The sequence below is a fragment of the Schistocerca americana genome, chromosome 4, assembly GCF_021461395.2.
Source record: "Schistocerca americana isolate TAMUIC-IGC-003095 chromosome 4, iqSchAmer2.1, whole genome shotgun sequence".
In the NCBI taxonomy this organism is placed as follows: domain Eukaryota; kingdom Metazoa; phylum Arthropoda; class Insecta; order Orthoptera; family Acrididae; genus Schistocerca; species Schistocerca americana.
The window spans coordinates 818735025-818758478 of NC_060122.1; the positions used below are offsets into that span (position 1 = coordinate 818735025).

General features: G+C 37.0%; 1 protein-coding gene across 1 annotated transcript in view; it reads right to left on the reverse strand.

The window, feature by feature from the left end:
• Positions 1 to 23454, reverse strand: part of LOC124613827 (titin) — a 524266-nt gene that overhangs the window by 326915 nt on the left and 173897 nt on the right. Inside the window, exons 52-59 of the mRNA XM_047142550.1 lie at positions 22641 to 22859; positions 21295 to 21489; positions 17803 to 17983; positions 16975 to 17333; positions 16652 to 16858; positions 14523 to 14781; positions 8669 to 8805; positions 5825 to 6086 (exon numbers count right to left, since the gene is read on the reverse strand). Coding sequence (XP_046998506.1) covers positions 5825 to 6086; positions 8669 to 8805; positions 14523 to 14781; positions 16652 to 16858; positions 16975 to 17333; positions 17803 to 17983; positions 21295 to 21489; positions 22641 to 22859 — 1819 coding nt within the window. The remainder of the gene's footprint in view (positions 1 to 5824; positions 6087 to 8668; positions 8806 to 14522; positions 14782 to 16651; positions 16859 to 16974; positions 17334 to 17802; positions 17984 to 21294; positions 21490 to 22640; positions 22860 to 23454) is intronic.

A 23454-nucleotide genomic window follows, 5' to 3' on the forward strand; every position in this document is an offset into this window, starting at 1 on the left:
TTAAAATTGTTCAAACAGTTCTTCAACCATATCAGACATTCCCTTACTATTTCACATGTCATATATATTTTATCTGCCATGATTTCACTTCAGTTGATGATAGAGATTTATGATATTGTTGAATTAACTCTAGGGAAGAACCTTGGCAACATGAACATTGCCATCTGTGAAACAACATGTCATATACCAGCTGTTATGTAAACACTGTTTGGCATTTTACATAAGCATGACTACCACTAAATTATCAGTTAGGATGAATGGGCATAGACACAGGGTGTATACTGCCAACATACAATATCCTGTTGCAGAACATGCTCTGCACATGACAATCACGACCTCTTTCCCCTGACCCATGGTTCTGCTTGACTTTCCCTAAATCTACCCCTTTTGCTGGACCTCTCCAGCCCTTTTCCTTCACCCCTCTTCCTTCCCCTTCCACCCTTATACCTGAAGAAGGGGCCACTGGCTCTTAAAGTTTGCCTAGTTATAATCATCTTTTATGTGTGTGTTCTGCTGCTACTTGGTGAGTAGGTTTTTTTATCAATCCAATTACATTCTTTTGTCAAAAATTGATTGTTTTCATGGTAACATTTATATATAGGCTCACATGTAACAGCTACTGTTTAGTGACGAATAGAACATGTATCTCAAATTTGTATTCTTAGCAATTTACATGGAGAAACAGAGTTACCAAATCAATATGCAGAAACATATCTATTTCTTTTCTACATAAAGAAAGGAATGGCAACCACTCAACTATAGCTGACTGGTGTGTGGACCAAAGAAACATACAACAGAAAACAGCAGTTACACTAGCTTCTGAGATCTTGCTCTTTCTCTACCAAAAGTATACCCATTCACACACACAACCACACAGACAACCAAACAGACACACCTGCGGCCAACAGTGTGAGGCAGGTCTTTCGACAGATGACTCAGCAGCTAAACAACATGAAAGGAGTTCACAGGGTAGAGCATATAAGAGATAGATAGAGGGGGAGAGGAGGAGGAAGGGAGGGGAGAAAAGGAAAGGAAAGAAAGGTGGAGATGAAGGGAGGGAAGAGAGGTAGGGAGAAGAGTGGAAAATGGAGAGGGGGCAGGCACAAGGAGGGCATGCACGAATGGGAGAAGGGGGTGAAGATGATAGGAGAGGGAAGTACACCATGTAACCTGCACAGTGAATGAGTTGTGTGGAAATAAGAGAGAAGGGAAAAAGTAAGGTGAGGCAGTGGAAACAAGTTAGCGGAGGTTTAGGCCAGGAGTGTTGTGAGAGGACACAGGATATGCTGGAGAGACAATCTCCATTTGCACTGTTTGAAGAAACTTCTGCTGGATGGCACACATAGTGAAGCAACTGTTAAAGTCTTTTGTACTGTGATACACAGCACGTTTGGCAACTGGATGATCAAGTTTGGTGGTGGCCATTCATGTGAGAAGACAGCTAATTACTTGTCATGTCCACAAAGAATGACACACAGTAATTGCAGCATAGCTTACATTTGCAATGGCTACTTTCAAGCATGGTCCTGTCTTCTGTAGGGTGTGAAATGACTGGGCTGTGCTAGGAGGTGGCGAGTGGGTGTAAGGGACAGATCTTGCATCTGGGTCAACCACAATGGAATGACCTATGGGGTGCAAGAGTGGGAGCCAGAGTGGAATAGGGATGGACATGGACATTCCGTAGAGTAGTGAAACACTACTTTGGGACATGTGGGTAGGACTTTTGAGTGGGATATCCCTCATATCAGGGCATGGCTAGAGATAGTCAAAGCCCTGATGAAGGAATGTGATTGAGTTTTTCATGGGCAGGTTTACTGCTACATAGGAGGAGATGGCATGGGAGATCTGGATAGAACAAATCCTCCTTTCCACTGCACATGCTGCATCCACTTGTGGCAAGGCTGTAAGGAAGAGTTGTGGAACAGGTGAAAGCTGTCAAAGTGGAGGTACTGTTGGTGGCTGATACACTTGATATGAACAGACGTATTTATGGAGCCATCTGAAGGGTGGAGATCGACGTCTAGAAAGGTGGAATGTAGAGGGGAGAGCGACTAGCTGAATTGTATTTTGGAGTAGGTGTTAAGGTTATGGAGGCAGAGTCCAGACCACAAAAATTTCATCAATGAAACCACACCAGACAAGAGGTTTTAGGTGTTAATTGAATAGGAAGGATTCCTCCAGATGGCCCATAAAGCAGTTGGTGTAGGATGGTGCCATGTAAGTACTCATGGCAGTACCACTAATTTTTTTTATAGATTTGGTCTTCAAAAGTGAAATAATTGTGGTTCATGATATTGTTGGCTAGGAGGATTAGGAAGAGGTGGTGGGTTTGGTGTCAGGAGGATGGAGGCAAGGCCATGGGGATGGGGGACGTTGGTGTACAAGGACATCATATCCACAGTGACGAACAAAGAGACTGGAGGTAATGGGACAGGAACTGTGGAAAACCAGTGAAGGAAGTGAGTGGTGTCTTAAATGTAGGATGGGAGGCTACAGACAATAGTTTGGAGGTGTCAGTCAAAAAAAGCAGAGATTCATTCAGTGCGAACATTAACAACAGTTCATCATCATATGACTTTCAAAACAGTGTAATCTAGCAACCAAGAGAAGCAGCTTGATTCCATACTTCACAGACAGTGATCATAAAGACATTTTAGGTGATAAACTACTTTTAACTAACCATAAAATGCACCGTATCTCAGAAGAGTGTAGGCTTTTGGGGCCAGAGGTATTTCAATACAATTATTTTGCGTGTGCAGTCACGTAATGGCGTAAATGAAATTACCAGTGTTTCAATATTGTGAGAACTAACCTCCAATAGGATGACTGCCTGCAAGGTGCTGCTTGTAGCTTTAAATGATTCTGGATCTTAATCTCTCCAGTTACTACATGGCAAGGAGGAGAGGGATCTTGCCATCTTGTGGATTGTTTGGGTGATAGGGTCAAGGGGAATGAGAATCAAGTGCTTATTGCTGGAAAAGTTTTATTTCAATTTGTACTGGTTAACGATCATGAATCCACTGGACTCCAACAGTGCCCTGAAACAGTGCTTCCTTTAGCCTTAGTTTGGAGTTTACAGTGGCACTCAATGTGACAGTTCTGCAGGCATAATCAGCTGTTGGTCAGCAATCACTGTGGAGTATAACAAAATTGTAGACATTGGCAACCCTACACCTACAACGGGTGCAATCACTGGTAACAAAAGCAACATTTTTTTATTATGTTTACACTACCCACCCCCTTTCCACTTGTAATGAGTGAATGTAGCAGCTAGATAAAGATTGTGTGGTGCTGGTCACTGTGGAACAGTTCAACTGATCATTCTTCTGCATACCACACTGGCTAGAAGTCCTAAGAAAACAAGTTGCCCTACGGCCACTGCTCTTTTATTCTCAACAATAGCTTTGTTAATGGGTGGTGTCATTAAATGTTTAAAGAAATATAAATTTCAAATTTTACTCAGACTCCATGAGAAAAATAGAAAATTATCAAATGACTAACATCAATATTATCATAAGGTACAAAATTTTAAAAAATGTTGATTGCAAGTTTTACATGAAAATGGCAATAAAATTAAAAATTTAGCTTTTCCTGTGTTATTTGCCTTTTGAAAATGATTGCTTAACCTGCCATTGTAAAAATAGAGAAAGAAACATTTCAACTCAAGCAAAACAGAGGCCAGTCCTGTTAACAATGAGAAGAAAAATATAAATTGTACTGTCATATCTATTATGACTTTTCATATTTCTGTTATTCATGTGCACTGGAATATTTAGACCATTAAAAAGAAAAATGTTTGTTATTCTGTTCCTTATCAATGTGTCTCTGAGGACGATGCTTAGTAAATCTTCTGCAATCTGTTTGAAATAAATCATCTTAACAAATTCAACTGTTCCACACCAATCCATATCACCCAAACATCTACTGACAGTGGCACCTGCTCACTTCACATACAAATGGTGAACAATACAATAGTATCAGTTTCTATGAAAATACGAATTAAATACAACAACTTCCTCACATATTAAGCTAAAAATGTGATAAAATTTGACTTTATCAGTGACTGGACAAGAAGTAGGGTATGAGTGCTAGTCAAACATTTTGCGACACTTTAACTGGTACCCACATATTTCATATTAACTTCCCATTTTGTCATGAGCTTATAGGTACACTCTGTTCCTGGTCAGTTGGAAGAGTTTGTTATGAGATGTACTCTACAGCACCAGTGAGAGACTGGAAGACCAATCAGCTCTCACACAGCTTTCTCTGAGTATGACATTTTACATGATAAATAACTATTCGTTCCATTTTCTCTCACACAGTTTAGCAATTATCCTTTTGAATGGTAAATCTAACTGAGCAGACTATCAAAGTTAACAGTAATCATTACGTCTATCTTTCTGTTATTTTGCATCCAAACATTGTGCTCATTTTTATACCCAGTGAACATATAATCACTATATGCTGACTGAAATACCTTTTTATTTGATGCTTATGACATGTCATGCAATGTTTCTTGATCAGCTGCCAGCTGCAGTAGAGCTGTGTCAGAGACGTCACAGGGTGCTTCAAAAGTGCTGTTACTTACATTTTTCCTGGATCAATGTTGTCAGCACTCAACATGAGACATGGTGCAAATGCACAATGCTGTGTCAGCAACTGGTGTTAAGTAGTCAACAAGAGAACACCAGGCAGATCTTCAACTGAACTGAAGTCCTAACCACACCACAACCTCAAAAAGTCCATTATTCAAGGAAACATTGGTCAACAACCTTCTCAAAACACTGAAGTCAGTGACAGAACACACACAAATTACACGATGCACTGTTCCAACTGCAGTTTTCTGTGCTAAAATGTGACAGTGGATAGCTGGCACATAACACTGAGAGCTATCATTGTAGGAAATCAGTTCCAATGTGTAAATGCCAAAGTCGTCTCCTAGTATAATTAGCTACCACTGCCAGTTCTTGAAAGAGACTCACTTTCAAGCACAACAGTGCCACAATCGAGATATGGCAAAACATGACACACCATATATTTACTAATATATATTTATATAATAGAGGGAAACATTCAACGTGAGAAAAATATATCTAAAAACAAAGATGATGAGACTTACCAAACAAAAGAGCTGGCAGGTCAATAGACACACAAACAAACACAAACATACACACAAAATTCTGGTTTTCGCAACCAACGGTTGCTTCGTCAGGAAAGAGGGAAGGAGAGGGAAAGACGAAAGGATGTGGGTTTTAAGGGAGAGGGTAAGGAGTCATTCCAATCCCGGGAGCGGAAAGACTTACCTTAGGGGGAAAAAAGGACAGGTATACACTCGCTCACACACACATATCCATCTGCACATACACAGACACAAGCCAAAGTCGTCTCCTAGTATAATTAGCTACCACTGCCAGTTCTTGAAAGAGACTCACTTTCGAGCACAACAGTGCCACAATCGAGATATGGTAAAACGTGACACACTAAATTTGTGTGTTTGTTTGTGTGTCTATCGACCTGCCAGTGCTTTTGTTTGGTAAGTTAAATATATATTTATGTTTTTCTGAACAAGTCTTCCTTTTACAGTATTTCCACATCATGATGTTATCCTTAACTATAAGCATCACCTGAAGCAGAATCTACTCATCACTTTTTGCTAGAAAAAAAAGTAGATAGCACTCATTTTTCTTCCATTCTACCAGTGTTACCCTCATTTCTTATTTCTGTATTGTGACATTAGATACATTCTCATGAAATACTTATATGTGTACACATTTCTGAGAACATAACATGAAAAATGTGTCACTACAACCTACTGTGAACTCACTTTTGCAAGACACTGTTGCCTTTGTTGTATCTTCTCCAAGGTCATTGACAGCACGACACACATATTCACCCGAGTCCTCAGGATAGGTGTACAATATATCGAGGGATACGAAGCCCATATCATAGACTGTACGGAAGCGGTGTCCAGATGGCAACGGTTTCCCATTACGATACCATTCCACTCGTAACTTTGGATCTGTTCGGGGCTCCACACGACACTCAAAGTGGACAGGTTCACCTTCACCAATGCCCACTGATGTGATCTGTGATACCAAAATGAAACAAAAGTTACTTGCAACAAGGAATAAACTATACAGTTATATCTAATTCTATTTCTGTTTTTGTTAAGGAATTTTCAGTGCATATTAGTCTCCCAATAATGCTGAACCTAGGTATGTTCAAAGTTTCAACACAGCTATCTCAAACACAGCAACTTGCAAATTAATTATGTGTCTGTTTACACACATAACAGGACTCCACAGCTGCACAGACTGTTGAAACTTGCTACCCACATATTCCTGCTGCATGTTGCACAGAGCTAGAGGTAAGTGTATAGCCAAGCTTGAAAGACTGTTTGATGTTATACAAATGTCGCCTACAGGAGCTGAAGCATTCACTCACATCCACTGTGAAGCTGAGGGTTCCAATCTGAGCCATTAACTGGCACACTGACAACACACTGAACCATGTGGACAAGAGAAAGCTGCAGTAGTTTTTATTTGCAAAGATATAGTTAGAATGACAGTTCATAGTACATGGAACTGCCGTTGGAAAGTAAGGAGAGAGGAGGGCCAGACAAAATGATGCAGAGGGGCCACAGACCTAATGATGTGGATGAAATATCGGTACAGACAATCCAATGATATAGATGTGGAGGGAACACAGCGATATTCATGAAACTAAAGATAACATTAAATGCTTCAGAAATAATATGAACTGAATAAGAGAAATGTCACTGGCAATAATGCGATGTGTCAGTTCAGACTGACACAGACAGGGAAGGCAGAGGGAAGGTGCATAAAAATATATGAAATAAACCTTTAAGGGCATTGTACAACAATCTTCTTTGTTATATGAATAGAAAAGAGGAACGCCCTCTCTCTCTCTCTCTCTCTCTCTCTCACTCACTCACACACACACACACACACACACACACACACACACACACACACACACACACACTACTTCCTATTACTTGCAAATCTTTGCCCTTTTGAGTCCCTTATCTCAAACACTAAAATCTTTTTATACCTTTACCGAAATTCTTTTGTCATCTTCACTTCTCAAAACAGATATTCAGTTATAACAGCTTGGATCACAGTTTACTTTTTAATACATTTAACAATGACCATATGTTTTTCCACTTCAAGTAAAATTTGAATTATTACTGTTCAAATTTATTTATGACACATCTACATCACATATTAAACCACTTTTCATTCTGTCATTAGCTGTGGACCATGATTTTGAAATTAACTTTCTTCGCCATAACAACACAATATTGATTTTAAGCACTGAATAGCTCAGATATTCTGACACTGTATTTCTCTCTCTACTGCATGCAATGTGATGAATGAATTTGAAATTGACAGGATACAAAGTAAAATGGAGGAGGGGAACCTATGTACCAATCTACTGTGACAGGAGTAAGAGCAGCATAACTGACAAAGTTCAAATTACGAGTCTGCACAAATTTAAAAATAATTACTTCACAGAAAATGCAAAAGCTTAAGATTCAATGACACTTTATTTTCTTAGTATGTTTCCTGACTTACTGAAATCAGTTAGGAAGTGTTCCTTCTTCATCTCCTATAATGTGAACTTCATGCACTGCAGTAATCTTACCTGACTTTCTTTCAGTCTGAAATTTGATGACCATACACTAACTTATATTTTATACCATTATCTTGTCAAAATACCATTTGTCTCTCACAGTATATCTTTTGACAACAACAAAGAAACACTCATACTTACAAAAATAAACATAATAACCAAAATGTGAAATGTCTCGTCAAAACTGGAAATTCAAAACAAAACGGGATCAATCAAGCTTACCATCCTATCAACAATGAGGTCATTAAACATCAAGCTTAAACTCAGTTGATAGAAGAAATTAACATAGCCAAACACAGATCACTCCTAGATTTGCCAAAAGAGAATCAGGAAAACCATTTGAAACTCAATGAGGATGACGAGACCTGGGTTTGAACAAAACTTCTGTGAAGTATGCATCCAATGCATCAACTAGTCTGTCACTGTATGAGGTTGAAATTTAAAGGTAAACCTTGACAAAGAAATCTACTCAATAAAATAACATGTGAAACCAGATTAAAAAAATACAAGATCACTCAACAACTCTGTTACAGTGTTATGTATTTATCTCTTGATATGCAATCTTACTTTACATAATTACATGGTTCTTGCTTCTAAAATTGACAAAATCATATTATCTAGTCATTCAGACAGTTCAGTGGACTTCAAGAAGAATTTCTGAAATTTATATCTCTAAATCTGTACTTCTGTACTGTCCTGAGATTCCTTACACATTTACAAACATTTTATTTTATGGATATTTACTGCATGAAAGAAACTCAAAACTTATACTCTTGTTTAAAGATTTCCAGCCATCTTTCATACATGTACTGTCTACTTTCTAGTATTTAATGATAGTTCCTGATGTTTCTTAAACTCACCCACTGCTCATTTTGTTGTCCAATGAAAGCTGTACCTTTCAAATGCCTGTTGTCACACTTTCTACGTCTAAGTCCATTTGATATATGCTTCTAATTATTTACTAAACAGCAAAGTACTATACTGATACACACAATTAGAATCACTAACAAACCTGAGTTATGAACTTCGGAGGTGATGCTGGCGCCTCTTCAGGGAGAGCCTCTGTCAGTGGTCCTCTCTCCAGTTCCTTCAACTTTTCACCACTTATTCCTTGTGGCAACTGTGATTCCAACACAACGTCTCGTTTTGCTGCAACAGAATAATATAATGTACTCTTATGCAATACTCAAGTACCAGACTCAGGAGTCAGTGAGGCTGAGTAATCTGTGAATCTATAATCATACAGTAAAAACTGCAATGCAGTAAGTGATAAAATATACTTCATAATAGTTTCCAAGCAACTGTTCGTGTAACATAACATTTGTAGATTTTTCATGGGGAGATGAAAACACTGAAGGTTATGTACCTAGATATCCATTCTACTTCAAGTTTTGTATACAGCACAATAACTTTTGTTTGTGTAATTAATGAAGAGGTAAGGAAAAAAAAGATGAAAATCTGGCAATCTTACCCAGTAGAAGAAAAAGAGAACATTCAAACATCTGCAAGAATCATCATTATTTTACTTAGTCTCCTGCAGAATGCCACGTACATGACTAATGAACTACAGTGGTTGATGACACAAGAAATGCATTGTGCATTACATAGAAATTTTCTCTCAAAATCACACAGCACAAGTTCCATTATGAATCCACAAACATTCCTCCTACACATCTTGTGCAATGATTATGACAGTAAAATCATACAAATTCATGCTAATAGAGATGCTTATTGATTACTATTCTTCCCATACACTACTCATAATGAAAGTAGGTAAATAGAAGGAAAGAAACTAGAACACAGCTGTATGCTATATAGAGAGGGAGATAGTAGATACATTGGTTCACTATATATTCTCCATTTTGGATTATACAGTGGCTTTCAGACCTTTCCTTCAATAATCAAAATTAAAAAGCCCTTCTATCTCTTTTTGGAGAGGATTAATTTCTTGGATTGTGTGACAGTTGTCTCCCCCTATAGAAGATTAATTTATTCTTGCCAGCTGCTGAAACAGAAACCACCAGAGCAGATACTTCTGATGTAGCAACCAACAGAGACAGTAATTTTGTAGGTGCATACAAAAAACATCCACAGCAGAATTTTCTCTTTGCTTCATGTTATTCTACTATGATAATTGATGAGTTATAAGCCAGTTTCACTAATAACATTAAAAATGTGGTCACCTCTTCCATGCTGCCACTTCTACATTGGACTGATATAGAAGTAGCTAAAGGAAAAATAGTCAACCATAGCTCCAAAGATATGCAAGTATAAATCACAGGAACCTCAGCTTTTGCGTTTTCTTTCATCATCTTAGATAGACACCCAGGAAGTTCATTCACAAGTGACTCACAGAATGGTAATAATTTATGCTCTTAATGAAGCATACAGTAGTGCTGGTCATGGAGCAGAGGTTTCATATGATTTCAGTCTCTGGCTCCCTCTGGTTGAACAGGGAGTGCAGGAATTGCAAATAGATGGATGAAGCTGACTCTTTTCTATTTTTATCATAAGTTTGTGATACATTTAAACATAAAAATCTTCAAAAATTGCTGTTTGTGTGTGCTTCAGAGGGAATAGAATGCTGTCTTTTGAATAAAGGTTAATTACATGTCCACATTCATAAAAGTGAATTATGTATAACATGGGATTAGTGTTTGCTACAATACTAGTGAATTTTGTTTTCTAACTATAAGAAGGGCATGGAAAGGTTTGGATACCTCAACAGAATTTAAAATGATGTCACAATGTTGGTTTTAATGGAACAGCAGGAACAACAGATTAAGAGCAATAAAATAAAAGTTTTTCTATGTAAATAGAAGGATTACTTAGTCTGGCCAGAAGTGTTAAAAGATTTAAAGACATTAAACATGCAGTGACTCTCAAACAACCATTATTTTCATACAGGAGGGGAAAATAAAAATCCGATCTCTGCTTTCTAAAATAACTGCTGCACATCTACCTTTCATTCTGACAAACAAGGTTAAAGCTGTCTTCTCCTAAAATCATTGCAAAAGATGAAGGAATGAAATAAATGAAAACTAACAGAACAAATTCTACATATAGTTGGAACTGAAATACAACCCTTTTGGCTTGTAATCTGGTACTTATCCACAGGGCTACACAAACTCTGACAGTAGATACCAAAAATAATTTTCTTACTGATTACAAACATAACAGTATCCACAAAAGAAACGCTTCTGTATGTGGCACACAGTTATACTACAGCACAAGCCATAAAAGTCTGTTCACTCTTTTTTGTCAAATTAGTGCTTCCTCCATTTTCTCACAGACTCCTACAACAGCACTGGTAGTACCTGCTTGGAGCACATGAGTCAGTAAATACATATCTGCCATTCAACTCTACTCTGGTCGAATGACTGTCTCATCCATTTTCCCCAGACATCTCGTACAGTAATACCAGCAAAAGGCGAGAGGGAGGAAACCATTCAAAAACCCTGACTTTCCCACCAATTAAATGGACCTGCTGACTAGCTTTACAACACATTACTTTGAATCCAAAAATTTAAGGAGAGGCTTAGTTCCCGATAGATTATAGCTGACTCAGACAATAGTCAAGCGTAGCTACTCTGGAGCTAGATCCGTATCAGAAAGTTCTAAAATTTAATAACTGAAAATAGTAATTCTTCCTTCTTACAGACTTGACATTTTATGAATGTACAATTTTTGTACGTGAGCTGCTCGTACAACATAACATGCAGTGCACTAGCTTGCAAGACAGTGAGTTCAGCCAGAGCCAAATCTGAATCAAATCCGTGAGTTGGATTAATGACTTGTTGGCTGGTACAATGGTCAGCCTGAGTGTGGTTTTTAGGCAGTTTCCTCACACTCATTTATGCAAATGCTTGGCTGGTCCTCAAATTCCACCTCAGAGAACACAATACATAAACAGTTAAAATACGAAGACACACAGGACAAAGTTTATACAATTCACGTACAGGTGGCACACACAATTTCCCTCACTTACGTTACCTTCACAACTGTGGTGTCAGGAAAGGCAGCTGGCTACCCTGTTATTAGACAGGATAAACATCAGGGGAAAAAAGATAACAGAAGACGATAATGTTCTCGTTTCATTCATATCTAAAGGCTTCTGGATCTTCAAAATTCTGTGGTTAGCTCCATAACTTATATCTGACTATGAAGTAACATCTGTTTGTTTCTTCTTGACTTATTTCCAAAGTATATTTTGAAATTATGTTTCAAAACCACCTGTTTAAGTTCATCTGTTCTATCTCAATTATCTCAGCAAGTACAATCACATTTTACAGCCATGGGCTCAATGACAGAATTTGCATTATTAGTTTAGGTTTTCATGAAGCAATCACCAAACACAATCCATAGTTCCACACATAAAAATGATGTTGCTACAATAAGACCCCAGGGTTTACAACATTCTAAGATGCCTTTGTAGATTCCAGTACTGGAGATTTATTTACAATCATCTATATCTAATCTATACTCTGCAAACCACTGTGAAGTGCATGGCAGAGTGTACATCCTATTGTACCCGTTATTATGGATTCTTTCCGTTCCATTCATGTATGGAGGATGGAAAGAATGATTGCTTAGTGCTTCTGTGTATGCTGTAATTAATCTAATCTTGTCCTCATGATCCCTGAGTGAGTGATAAGCAGGAGGTTGTAATATATTCCTAAAGTCACCATTTAAAGCTAGTTCTTGAAACTTCATAATTTGGCTTTCTCAGGATAGTTTACACTTATCTTCAAGAGTCTACTAGTTCAGTTTCTTCAGCATCTCTGTGACACTCTCCCACAGGTCAAACAAACCTGTGACCATTCATGCTACCCTTCTCTCTATATATTCAGTATTCACTGTTAGTCCTACTTGGTACGAGTCCCACAAATTTGTGCAATATTCCAAGATGGGCCACACGAGTGATCTGTAAGCAATCTCATTCATAGACTGACTGCGTTTCCACAGTATTCTACCAATAAACCGACGTCTATCACCTGCTTTTCCTACACTGCATGCCTGAATGTGTAGGCTGGATAGTGCGATCTACTTGACTGGTTTCCTTAATCCTAACATAAATGTCATTAAGGGTGTGTGGCCAGGAATTTCCAACAAGGGGAGAGAGAGGAACTAAGGAATAGCCTGGCCTCAGGACACTAAAATGGTTTTAGTATTTTTGAAACTAAGAATCGATTCATCAACAATACTAAAATCATGTCCCCAACAGCTACAATAAATCTGAAAGCAGTGCTGAAATCACAACAAGATAATTCTTATAAAATATCACTTTGCTTGTACCTCTTCACAAAATAAGTTTTTAACAATTCTATTTAAAATCGTTCAACAACTACAACAATAGATACCGATACACTACCAGTGCACACGATATAGCAACTCTTAGTGTATGACATCCACTAACAAATAAATATATATGGCATAATGATAAATTAAACAACCTATTTATTAAAAATAAAAATCTTAGAGTGCTAATGCTGTGTGTCCAAAACAAAGTTCTATAAAATACACACAAAACATTTAGCCTCTCTAGCCTCTTAGTGGGTAGTTTATACCAGTATTTAATTGCCTGTGTTTATTTAATGTGAAGTTTGCATGTTAATATTTGTAAAGAACACATTCGAATAATGTAGTGCAAACCAGCAAGAAAGCAGGCAGTTGCGGTACCAGTTTGTGCAATGTTGAAAATGTAATGAGGAAGTGGATTATATGGCAACATGTAAGAAAAATGAGACATTCAAATACAAGTGTACAAAATGATATAATGTATATATAGCACTTTGAATATTTAGAGCTTGTAAAATGAATGTATAAAAGAATGATTTTCAGGTTCACAGATATTCTTGTGACCCAGGTAGTGCCAAGTGATACATACAGGGACAGAGCACGTAGGGCCAGTATCACGGTCTTTTGCCAGTAGAAGCAGGTGGGATAAGGTCGACCAAGTGGCCAGAGTGTCGCTCGTGTTTATGTGTGTTCCAAGTTAGGCATATTCCTTATGTATACTTATTCCGTAGTTAGTCATTTTCAGTATATCAGTTGGTGATTTTGAGACTTTTAAATTGTAAGCATTAGAGTAGTTAACAGTGACTGAACTTCGGTACAGTGAAGTAATTTTACAATGAGATTTGACTGAATTCTTAAACCAATAGGAATTTATGCAGTCTAACTGAGTTTCAGTGCACTGCACAATGCTTTTGGTTTATGGTAGCCATTGCCTGCAACTGCTCTGCTCACTCTGCTGCAACAATTATTTCTGATTTCATCTGTATCATCATGGATAGTATTATCCTGTGCAGGGCTACCATTCAGAGTAAATTTGTCTCCTGTCAATAAATCAACAGTAAAATTCAAATGTGGCGATAAGCCTACATTAATATCCTGAGGGATTATTGCCTAAGTCCCTATTATTTAATTACTTATATTTATTCATTATATATACATGTATCATTCACTGATTACTTCCGTAGCCCCCGTGATAATCTTTAGATGTTTATATCCTTGTGTAGATGAGCCACCTGTTTTCTTAGGTTGTGCACTTGCCCCAATGGTTGATGGGTTTCTGTAGGTTGTTACCAACACCCAGATACACTGCAAGAGGCACCTTCTCAGCCTTATAAACATACTCTTGGTGTACATTTACACAAAACATAACTTGCACTGCCATTTGTAACTAGGTTTCCTTTCACCAGAATTTTCTTCTGAAAACTTGAGAGTTGACCTCAATGTTTATAGTTTGTGGCAGGTTCTTTCACTGTGATACATAATATCTATACCTCTCCTTGTACAATTCTCTTTGGAATTTGTCTGAAAAGTACAAAGCAAATACAAAGAAAACCAAAGTATAAAATTACCTTTACAAGTGAGTGTAGCTTTCGTTGTTGCTGACCCCCACTTGTTGGTGGCACAGCACACGTATTCACCAGAGTCTCTGGCATATGTGTAATCCATGTCAAGAACAATAAAGCCAAAATCATTAAGCATATGGACTCTAGAGCCCGTGGCAAATGGTCGACCATTATGGAACCAGTCGATACGCATCGTAGGATCGCCGACCGGTTCTACACGGCACTCGAAATGGATCGGTGCTCCTTCTTGCACGTCGAGTACATCCTTTGAAAAATCAAAATATGACAATAAGTTACAATTCTTGACTTAAAAGGTAAGTTCTAAAAAATGAAATGCCTATGCCAAAACTGATCTAATATTCTGGATCATATATGAATTAATTCTCTTTATCTTCATTTATCCGTATGATTTATATAACATGACTACGAATATCTGTGATTAGAGAGAAAATGCTTCGTCCATTTTGTTGTGGTCATATATGTAGAATTCATCAATAATCGATTGTGCCGCTTGGCGATATTGTCATCAGAACTGGCAGTGTCCACATTAAAAGCAGGACATTGTACTCGAGAGGAATTGGCGTGCTATCGTTTATCAATTACAGAAATGTCATGGCGAGTTTCGTTATAAGGAGAATTAATATTAAATTGGGCCCCCCCACATATGCATGTAAAAATTGTAAATAGCTGTTTTAGGAGCATTAGGTTGGAGGAACAATTTACTTCTTATTAAATTAGTAATACCAGTAAAGATAGATGTTCCAGTTGTTTATCAGCCAGTGTATGTGTTTCTTATGTTGTGTCAATGTGAGAATGCATTTCCCTTCGTTTGTCACAAGAGTGTGGTGGGGGTTCGCCTCTGGTGTGTGGCAACGTGCTGTAGTAGCCTACGGGTGAGAGTGTGTTTTCACAGACGCATTGTCTGGGCTGGCGTGTGCAACGAGTAATACATTTATATTTTATGAGTATAATAGTGGCACATGGTTATAAAAGACACAGTAAATATTATGAAACATGTCGCACAGAACTGATGAATAAATGTGGTCTCCGATCTGTACTAGTTGACTTATGTATTATTTACCTGCATCCTCTGAAATAATGTGAGTGAGCAACCTCCTTAACAGAGGATAATATGGGAGGGGCTTACAAGATGCTGTAATGTTGCACGACATTTGTATTACACGTAATGTCAAACTGTCAGTATATGAACTTCACTCTTACAGTTTTTATATGTAGATCTCTAGCTTTAAAATCTACATCTACATGACTACTCTGCAATTCACATTTAAGTGCTTGGCAGAGGGTTTGTCGAACCACAATCACGCTATCTCTCTACCATTCCACTCCCGAACAGCGCGCGGGAAAAACCTACACCTAAACCTTTCTGTTCGAGCTCTGATTTCTCTTATTTTATTTTGATGATCATTCCTACCTATGTAGGTTGGGCTCAACAAAATATTTTCGCATTTGGAAGAGAACGAACACAGAGGACGAACGAGTGTAGTGTAAGCTGTCTCTTTAGTGGACTTGTTGCATCTTCTAAGTGTCCTGCCAATGAAACGCAACCTTTGGCTTGCCTCCCCACAATATTATCTATGTGGTCTTTCCAACTTAAGTTGTTCGTAATTTTAACACCCAGGTACTTAGTTGAATTGACAGCCTTGAGAATTGTACTATTTATCGAGTAATCGAATTCCAACGGATTTCTTTTGGAACTCATGTCGATCACCTCACACTTTTCGTTATTTAGCGTCAACTGCCAACTGCCACACCATACAGCAATCTTTTCTAAATCGCTTTGCAACTGATACTGGTCTTCGGATGACCTTACTAGATGGTAAATTACAGCATCATCTGCGAACACATACGTGTATTGAGTTATTCAAAATAACTGTCAAACAGACGAGCTACAGTCAGTGGGCACACATTACAAACTGTTCCTGTGTCATATCCAGAAATTTCATTGTGATAAAAAATAAATAATTCGATTAATGAATATCATTGATCACTAGTATAGAAGAATAAAAAATTACCAAAAAGAATGTATTGTACTTGACTTTCATATTTTTGTATAAATATAACACTTCTTCTTTCCTTGTTGATAACATTCAAATGTGATATGATAAAATCATTACCTTCAATTCAACAGTGAACCTGGGAGGATTTGGTTTCTCTTCTTCTGTCACTATTTCATCTTTCTTGTATAACGCCTCCTCCAGCTTCTGGATACTTTCAGTGCCCGTTTTAAAATTTGTTGGTAATTGTGGCTCAAGAATGATTCCCTGACGACTGCGGACTTGCAGCTGACATGATACAGTTGCCTCACCGTGTTTGTTTGTGGCCTGTTAAGAATGTAAAATGTTATCACCGTGTTAAGTCTTACATTTTTTTTTACATAAATCATCATTTAACTAATTTTTTTAAGTTTTATGTAATTTTCATTCCATTGTGCACTAACCTTACAAGTATAAAGACCAGAATCTCTCTGATATACACCAGCAACTTCAAGTATGACAAAGCCAAAGTCATTTATGGTCTTGATTCGTGACCCTGCCCAAAGAGGCTTTCCATTATGGAACCATTCTACTCTCATACTGGGGTCATTGATAGGAATCAGACGGCATTCAAAGTGTGCCAAAGAATTTTCAGTTAGTGTCAGGTCACTTGGAGTAGTGATGAACTCTGGAGGTTTTCCAGAATCTTCCTCAGGTGCGGCTGGAGCTGGAGCACTTCCAAGACCTTCCAGTTCTGCAATCTTCTCAATAGTATGCTCCATACTTTTTGGCAACTGAGATTCTAATATGATACTCCTCTTTCCTGTAAACAGTTTTGAAGATGATAATCTGTGACAATACTTAAAGGTTTTGCCAAAATATAATAATATACAGATGCAGTGATTTAAGAATATTTTGTCTACAGAAGACATATGTGTAAACGCAACAAAAAGTTCAGCAATGGTAATCAGAAAAGTTAAATGGAGGAAGAACAAATTACAAGACATTCTTTTGGAATTCAGTAAGATGACTATTTATCTGATTAAGATACACATCTTGACCTAAAACAGATATAACTAAAATCAAAACAGGATGTACCTAACATATAAAATGAGTATTCACAAACATTCATTAACAGAAAAATTCTAAATTTAATTATGCAAAATAAGGTAACTTCATGGACATTATATAAGTTACTGTGCAAAGTTAAGAAGGCAAATAGATAATCAACAAAAACAAAACTAAAATGAACTATTCATTTCTCACATCTAATTTACAATCTATCTACATACCTTGCACTTTCATACTTGCTGTTGTTACAGCTTCCCCATAGTCATTGAAGGCACGACATGAGTATTCACCAGAGTCTTCTGGGTACACTGGAGAAATTTCCAATATCACAAATCCAAAGTCACAGAATGTACGGAACCTGGACCCTGTCCTTAGCGGTTTTCCATTCCAGAACCATTCAACCTGAAAGAAAAGATGATACGACACTGAAAAAATGATGATACAAAGCTACCTGACATACAAAAGATTATAGTGACCATATGACAAGCCTTTTAACAAATCTTTTTCCTTGAAAAATTCAAAAAATACATAAATAAGTAAATAAAATTTTAAAAAATTATTTTATTCATGTACATTGTAAAGGAACTGAAATCATCTGCTCGTTAATATGTAGCCCACACCCAACAAACTAATAATAGTAACTCCACACAATGTATTCGAAATTTGAGTTTGGCAAACATTTCTTTGTGTAGTAATGGAACATCATTTCAAACGCCATCAAACCTTCAACTACAAATTAATTAATCATTTTGGTCCAAAGACCATTGGGGATGTAGGTTTAGACGTTTTGCAACAACCATTATGTGACTTTTGGACACCATGACACAAACTGTGTAAGAAATTAAACATGGATAACGACAGTATAATGCAAATACAAATTTCCAGATGAAAGCAACACTCAGTATACGAGAAAGGCAATGGCTCACCTATCCTTGAAGAATAGGTAGTATATGTGAGTACACACACTTAAATGATCAGAAATTTGTATCAGCACCTATGTGTGTATGTGTGTGTGTGTGTGTGTGTGTGTGTGTGTGTGTGTGTGTGTGTGTGTGCTCAAGTCAGTGTGTCTGTATGATACAACTGGAAAAAGACTGAAACTTCTAGAATTATAAATGATTATCTGCAAGCCTATTTATTGCCCATAGTTCATCTGTAGCTAAGTGATTGGCTAGTTTCATTTTTAAATGGTTGTTTCCATCTTGGGCTATCCATTATCATACTATGTGTAGCTCATCTCTTCTAAATTTACTATCTCCTTACACCTTTGACATAAGTTTATGTATTTCATACCATTTCATTCTAATCTTCTTGCCCTCCGTACAACATTGCCATACTAATTTGATTACTAGAGACATTTATGGCAACATTCTCAACAAGTATAATGTACATGTAAATATAAATGGAAGGTACTTCCAAACTTGCAGGTTCGGAGTGCTTGTTGGTATGATACAAAAGAGATACGTTTTGATACAAAATACAGCAAACTCATTATTATTTAGATTAGTATAGACCCAAGACTGCATGAATAACCGAAAACCACAAATAATCCTAAACACATATGTTTTTGCCAGAGACTGCTTTATTATGCATTTACAAAACACAAAACATGTCACAATTAAAATCCCAATGCATTACTTATATTTTACTTGTTGGAAACTGAGTATTTAGTTACATAATTACACTTAAAACACATGTATTTGATATCATTTGCTATCAGGGCACTTTCTAAAAATAATTGTCCAATTTTTTCTGCTTTTCATTCACTTTTTTTCTTATCTACTGTTTTCCATTTTCCCGAGTGTCAAAACTAAAGTACACAAAAACGAATTTTGTCTTTCATACTCTAGTACCAAATCAACATATTTCAGTATCTCAGTGAGTGTGGTAATAGTTCCCTCCATCTGCTCGTCTTTGCTGTCTTTCAGTATCAAACACACACTGTACACTATGTCTGTGTCACTTAGCTGCTCAAATCCCTGTTCATTGGCACAGCTATACAGCCACTCCTGACTGTTTTGTTATTGTCATTTATATCTCCACAACCAAAAATATATTTCACAAGACCAGTCAGACAAGAAGTATCAGCACACTCCTCACTACAGTAACCTTTAAACCCGTTTTCAGCAGAATGTTCTGCAATTTTCTTCTACAAAACAAGCTATTATTATATTTACATTGGCCTAAGTGTTACGTTGGATTCTATTTACAACTTTCACAAAGAAAATGAGAATGTCTGAAACTACTTGCATAAAATATTTCATGAGATTAAAAGATAATGTCTAGACCTACTTGAATACGATGTTTCTTGAGATTCTACTGTTAACGCAGTTTCACAGCTGTGATCACATTTCAGTCCAATGGCCAATGGCTGCATGAGTGACATGAACTGAAAGCGGAGGGTCATCATCATCATCATCATTCAACAGTTCCAGTTTCCCGGGTACTGGTAATGAGCCTCTTCCACTTCGTCCTGTCCAGATACACCTGTTCACAGAGAACATCATCCACTGTCCATCCTCGGGTCACTAGATCAGCCTTGATCAAGTCCATCCATCGGGTTAGAGGTCTTCCTTGAGGTCTTTTCCCATCCACCTGTCTTTCCAAATTTATTTTGGCTGTTCTAGTTGACTCCATTCTCATCACATGCCCGTACCATCAAAGTCTAAATGTGCCAATTGCCTCTAATGGAGATGTCTTTACTGTGGCTTCTTTCCTCACCTCCTCATTCCTTAACAATGCACAAATTGGATAATCTGCACTCATGAATTTGCTGCAGTTTGGTTACTTTCTCATCAACAGACAGACATCCTCTTAACTTTGTAAAATTAATATATTCTAAAGAACCTTGGACTCTTCCAATAATGTTAAAAAGTTTGTAACTTTATGAGTTCAGTAGAACAGCCAGCACATTTTGTACTAGAAATATATTTCTTATGAGAACAGTGTTTTTGGTTTAATGCTTGAAAAAGCACAAGTTGGTACTGGCATTGTTTTTTTAGAAGCCTAACTTTAAAAGAAAAATGAGTACCAATATTTTTAAATAAAGTCTAACTAGCCCAAGTAAATAAAAATATTTAAAAATTTATAAACTAATATCAATTTAAAATATATTTCTGTATGTTAAAACAGCCAAGCGTCAAACCCCATCTAACTTCAGAATATCATCTTGAAATCAACTAAATCTATTAATTTTTGACATCATTGATGAACCACATTGATCATATTTAATATTCTGATAAAAAGCAGTTCAGATCATAATAAATTATTTATTTTTCATTCTGGTAACCAGTTTTGGCAGGTACCAACCAGTACTACAACCCCACGAACCTGCTTCTCACATCATCTGGAGCCTTCGACCTGAAGGTGGTCGTATAGACCAAAACCAGTTACCAGAATTAAAAATAATATTATAATCTAGACTACTTATTATTAAAATAAATCTATTAGGTCTGCCATCACAAAATAGTTCTAGAACGGTTTCAGACTTAACAATCAGTTCCAAAGGACATGGTTTCCACTTCCAAATTTTAGATGGTTTGGTTGGCTTCATATCTGCTACCTGTAGGAATATCCAGGGAATGAGCATCCAGATCATTGGTGTGCATTCCAAACACTGATTCTGTCACCATTTTCTATATGAACAGACATATACTGCAAGACTTACCAGGATAAAGTTAAGTTCCTATAGCATACGTTATGGATCATCATACCTTGAGTTTTGGGTCATCTGTAGGAATAAGTCTGGCTTCAAAATGTGCACTCTCTCCCTCTCGAAGGTTGTCAACATTTGACAGAGGGACTGTAAAGACAGGGGCTTGGCCTTTTGTTTCTGTAGTTTTTTCATCTCTCATCTTTAAGTGTGAATCTTCTAAATTCTGTATTTTTTCCAATCCACCTTCCATCCCCTAAAAGAAGAAAATTGTTGTAAAACATTATTTACTTATTGTTCATCTAATCTGATGTTCACAACATGTAGCCTCTTTAACACCAAGCTAACAAATATAATTATGAAATACAACTACTGTTATTAGCTACAGGAAAAAGGAGAAAAGCAAAGTCACAACTGCTGACTGCTTAAGCTGTTCGAAAGTAATAACTTTTAAAGGTCATTTCATCATCAATCAGCTGAATGGCATGAATGGTCAAAAATTAGTAAAATGTTACCAAATTGAATAATGATGTTGTATGGCCAGTTCTCCAACAAAAATACTTTGTGACCACAATAGAGGCTACTATTTCTCAAGGACTCCACAAAAACTAATTTCAACACTAAGAAATCCATATGTACATGAGAGGCCTATTCATCTCATAATCTACATTTAGTAATCATGTGATTGCTGTACAGGAGAGACATAAAAAGTACAAAATAACTAAATTGGTATAAAACTACAGCTAATATGAGGCATCAATGATAGCTTAAACATGTGATTTATTTACTGCCTAATCACAGAGACTAGTAATAAACTACATCTAACTTAAATAATCAGTTTATTGTTTTGGAATTCAATCTCTGGAGCACACTGTGTAGCTTAGTTTGTTCAACAGAACTGGCTTAGTGTTCAGAATTAATTTGTTGTTGATACCTGCTCCTGGAAATACAGTTTTCAATGCTGAGTAGGAGGCAAAAAATTGTCTTCATTTCTTGTGATATGTTGATGATCATACTGATTATCCTTAAATAATTCCATTATTATCTATGATTTTTTAGCTCTCTACTGTAGTTGCATAAAATATGACTAAAAAGGTCTACCCATTTTTGTGAGTGATTCTCTATACCCATTTAAGCCACAGATCTACAGTAAATGCATTATGCCCTTGTTGTTGCAGCAAACCTGCTCTAAGCCTTTTGTGGTAACTTTTATGGTTCTTGATGTCTTATTGCTTTTTTTTTAATCATAACTCTGATTCTCACACTGAAGGCAGTTCCCAGTGGAGTGAACCAAATGAGTCTGATTTTACTTTTTTCATGATTCTACACAAAAATTATACAGAAAAACATGAAACGGCTATTCTCTGATTGAATTCTTCAGCTTAATATATATGAATGATTACTTACTCGAGGCAACTGTGAATCCAAGATGAGATTGGCCTTTGATACACATTTTAGTGTTGCTTTTGTGACATCCTGGCCTACTTTGTTGACTGCACGGCATTCATAAACTCCGGAGTTCTCTTCATAACAATATAAGATGTCCAAAATAACAATACCAAAGTCATGGAATGTTCTGTAACGATGGCCATGTGGGAGCTTTTTACCGTTGTAAAACCACTCAACCTGTAATGCAAACAATTGAAATAGATAATGCACTACACCAATATCTATAATGCAACTTGGGTTTCAGTACCCATTCTCAAGTGGCAATATGCAGCTAATGCTTAACTCCATCCCAAAAACCCATAATCACTGGCATATACTTCATCTGCATTTCCCATGACTTGAGTTCAGAGGTAAAGTATCAATTGATAGAAATTATCCTTCATAACACATAAAAGCAGCAGCTGTAATTGGAATGATACTGCTACCACTAATTTAAAAAAGTATTTATTTAGAAGTTGTTAAAGTGATAGTTAAAGGGAGAAATTAATTGCTTTTGCATATCTTACTGATTTGTGTACGATATGGTAGCCCATAAAGTGTATCTGATCACGGGCAAACCAAATTTTGATACCGTTTCTCCACACACAGCCACATTACTGAGTGATATATCTGCCTCCTTTCCTCCTCAAACTTGGTGGGCTGCTTTTAATCTGTGGTCTGAAGGATCTGCCCCGTCCCCCCCACCCCTCCCCCACACACTCCTCTTTCATTCTGTGTAGCACACTCCTCTTTGTAGTCTGAAGAAGAAACAGAATTTAGGAGTACTGTATAT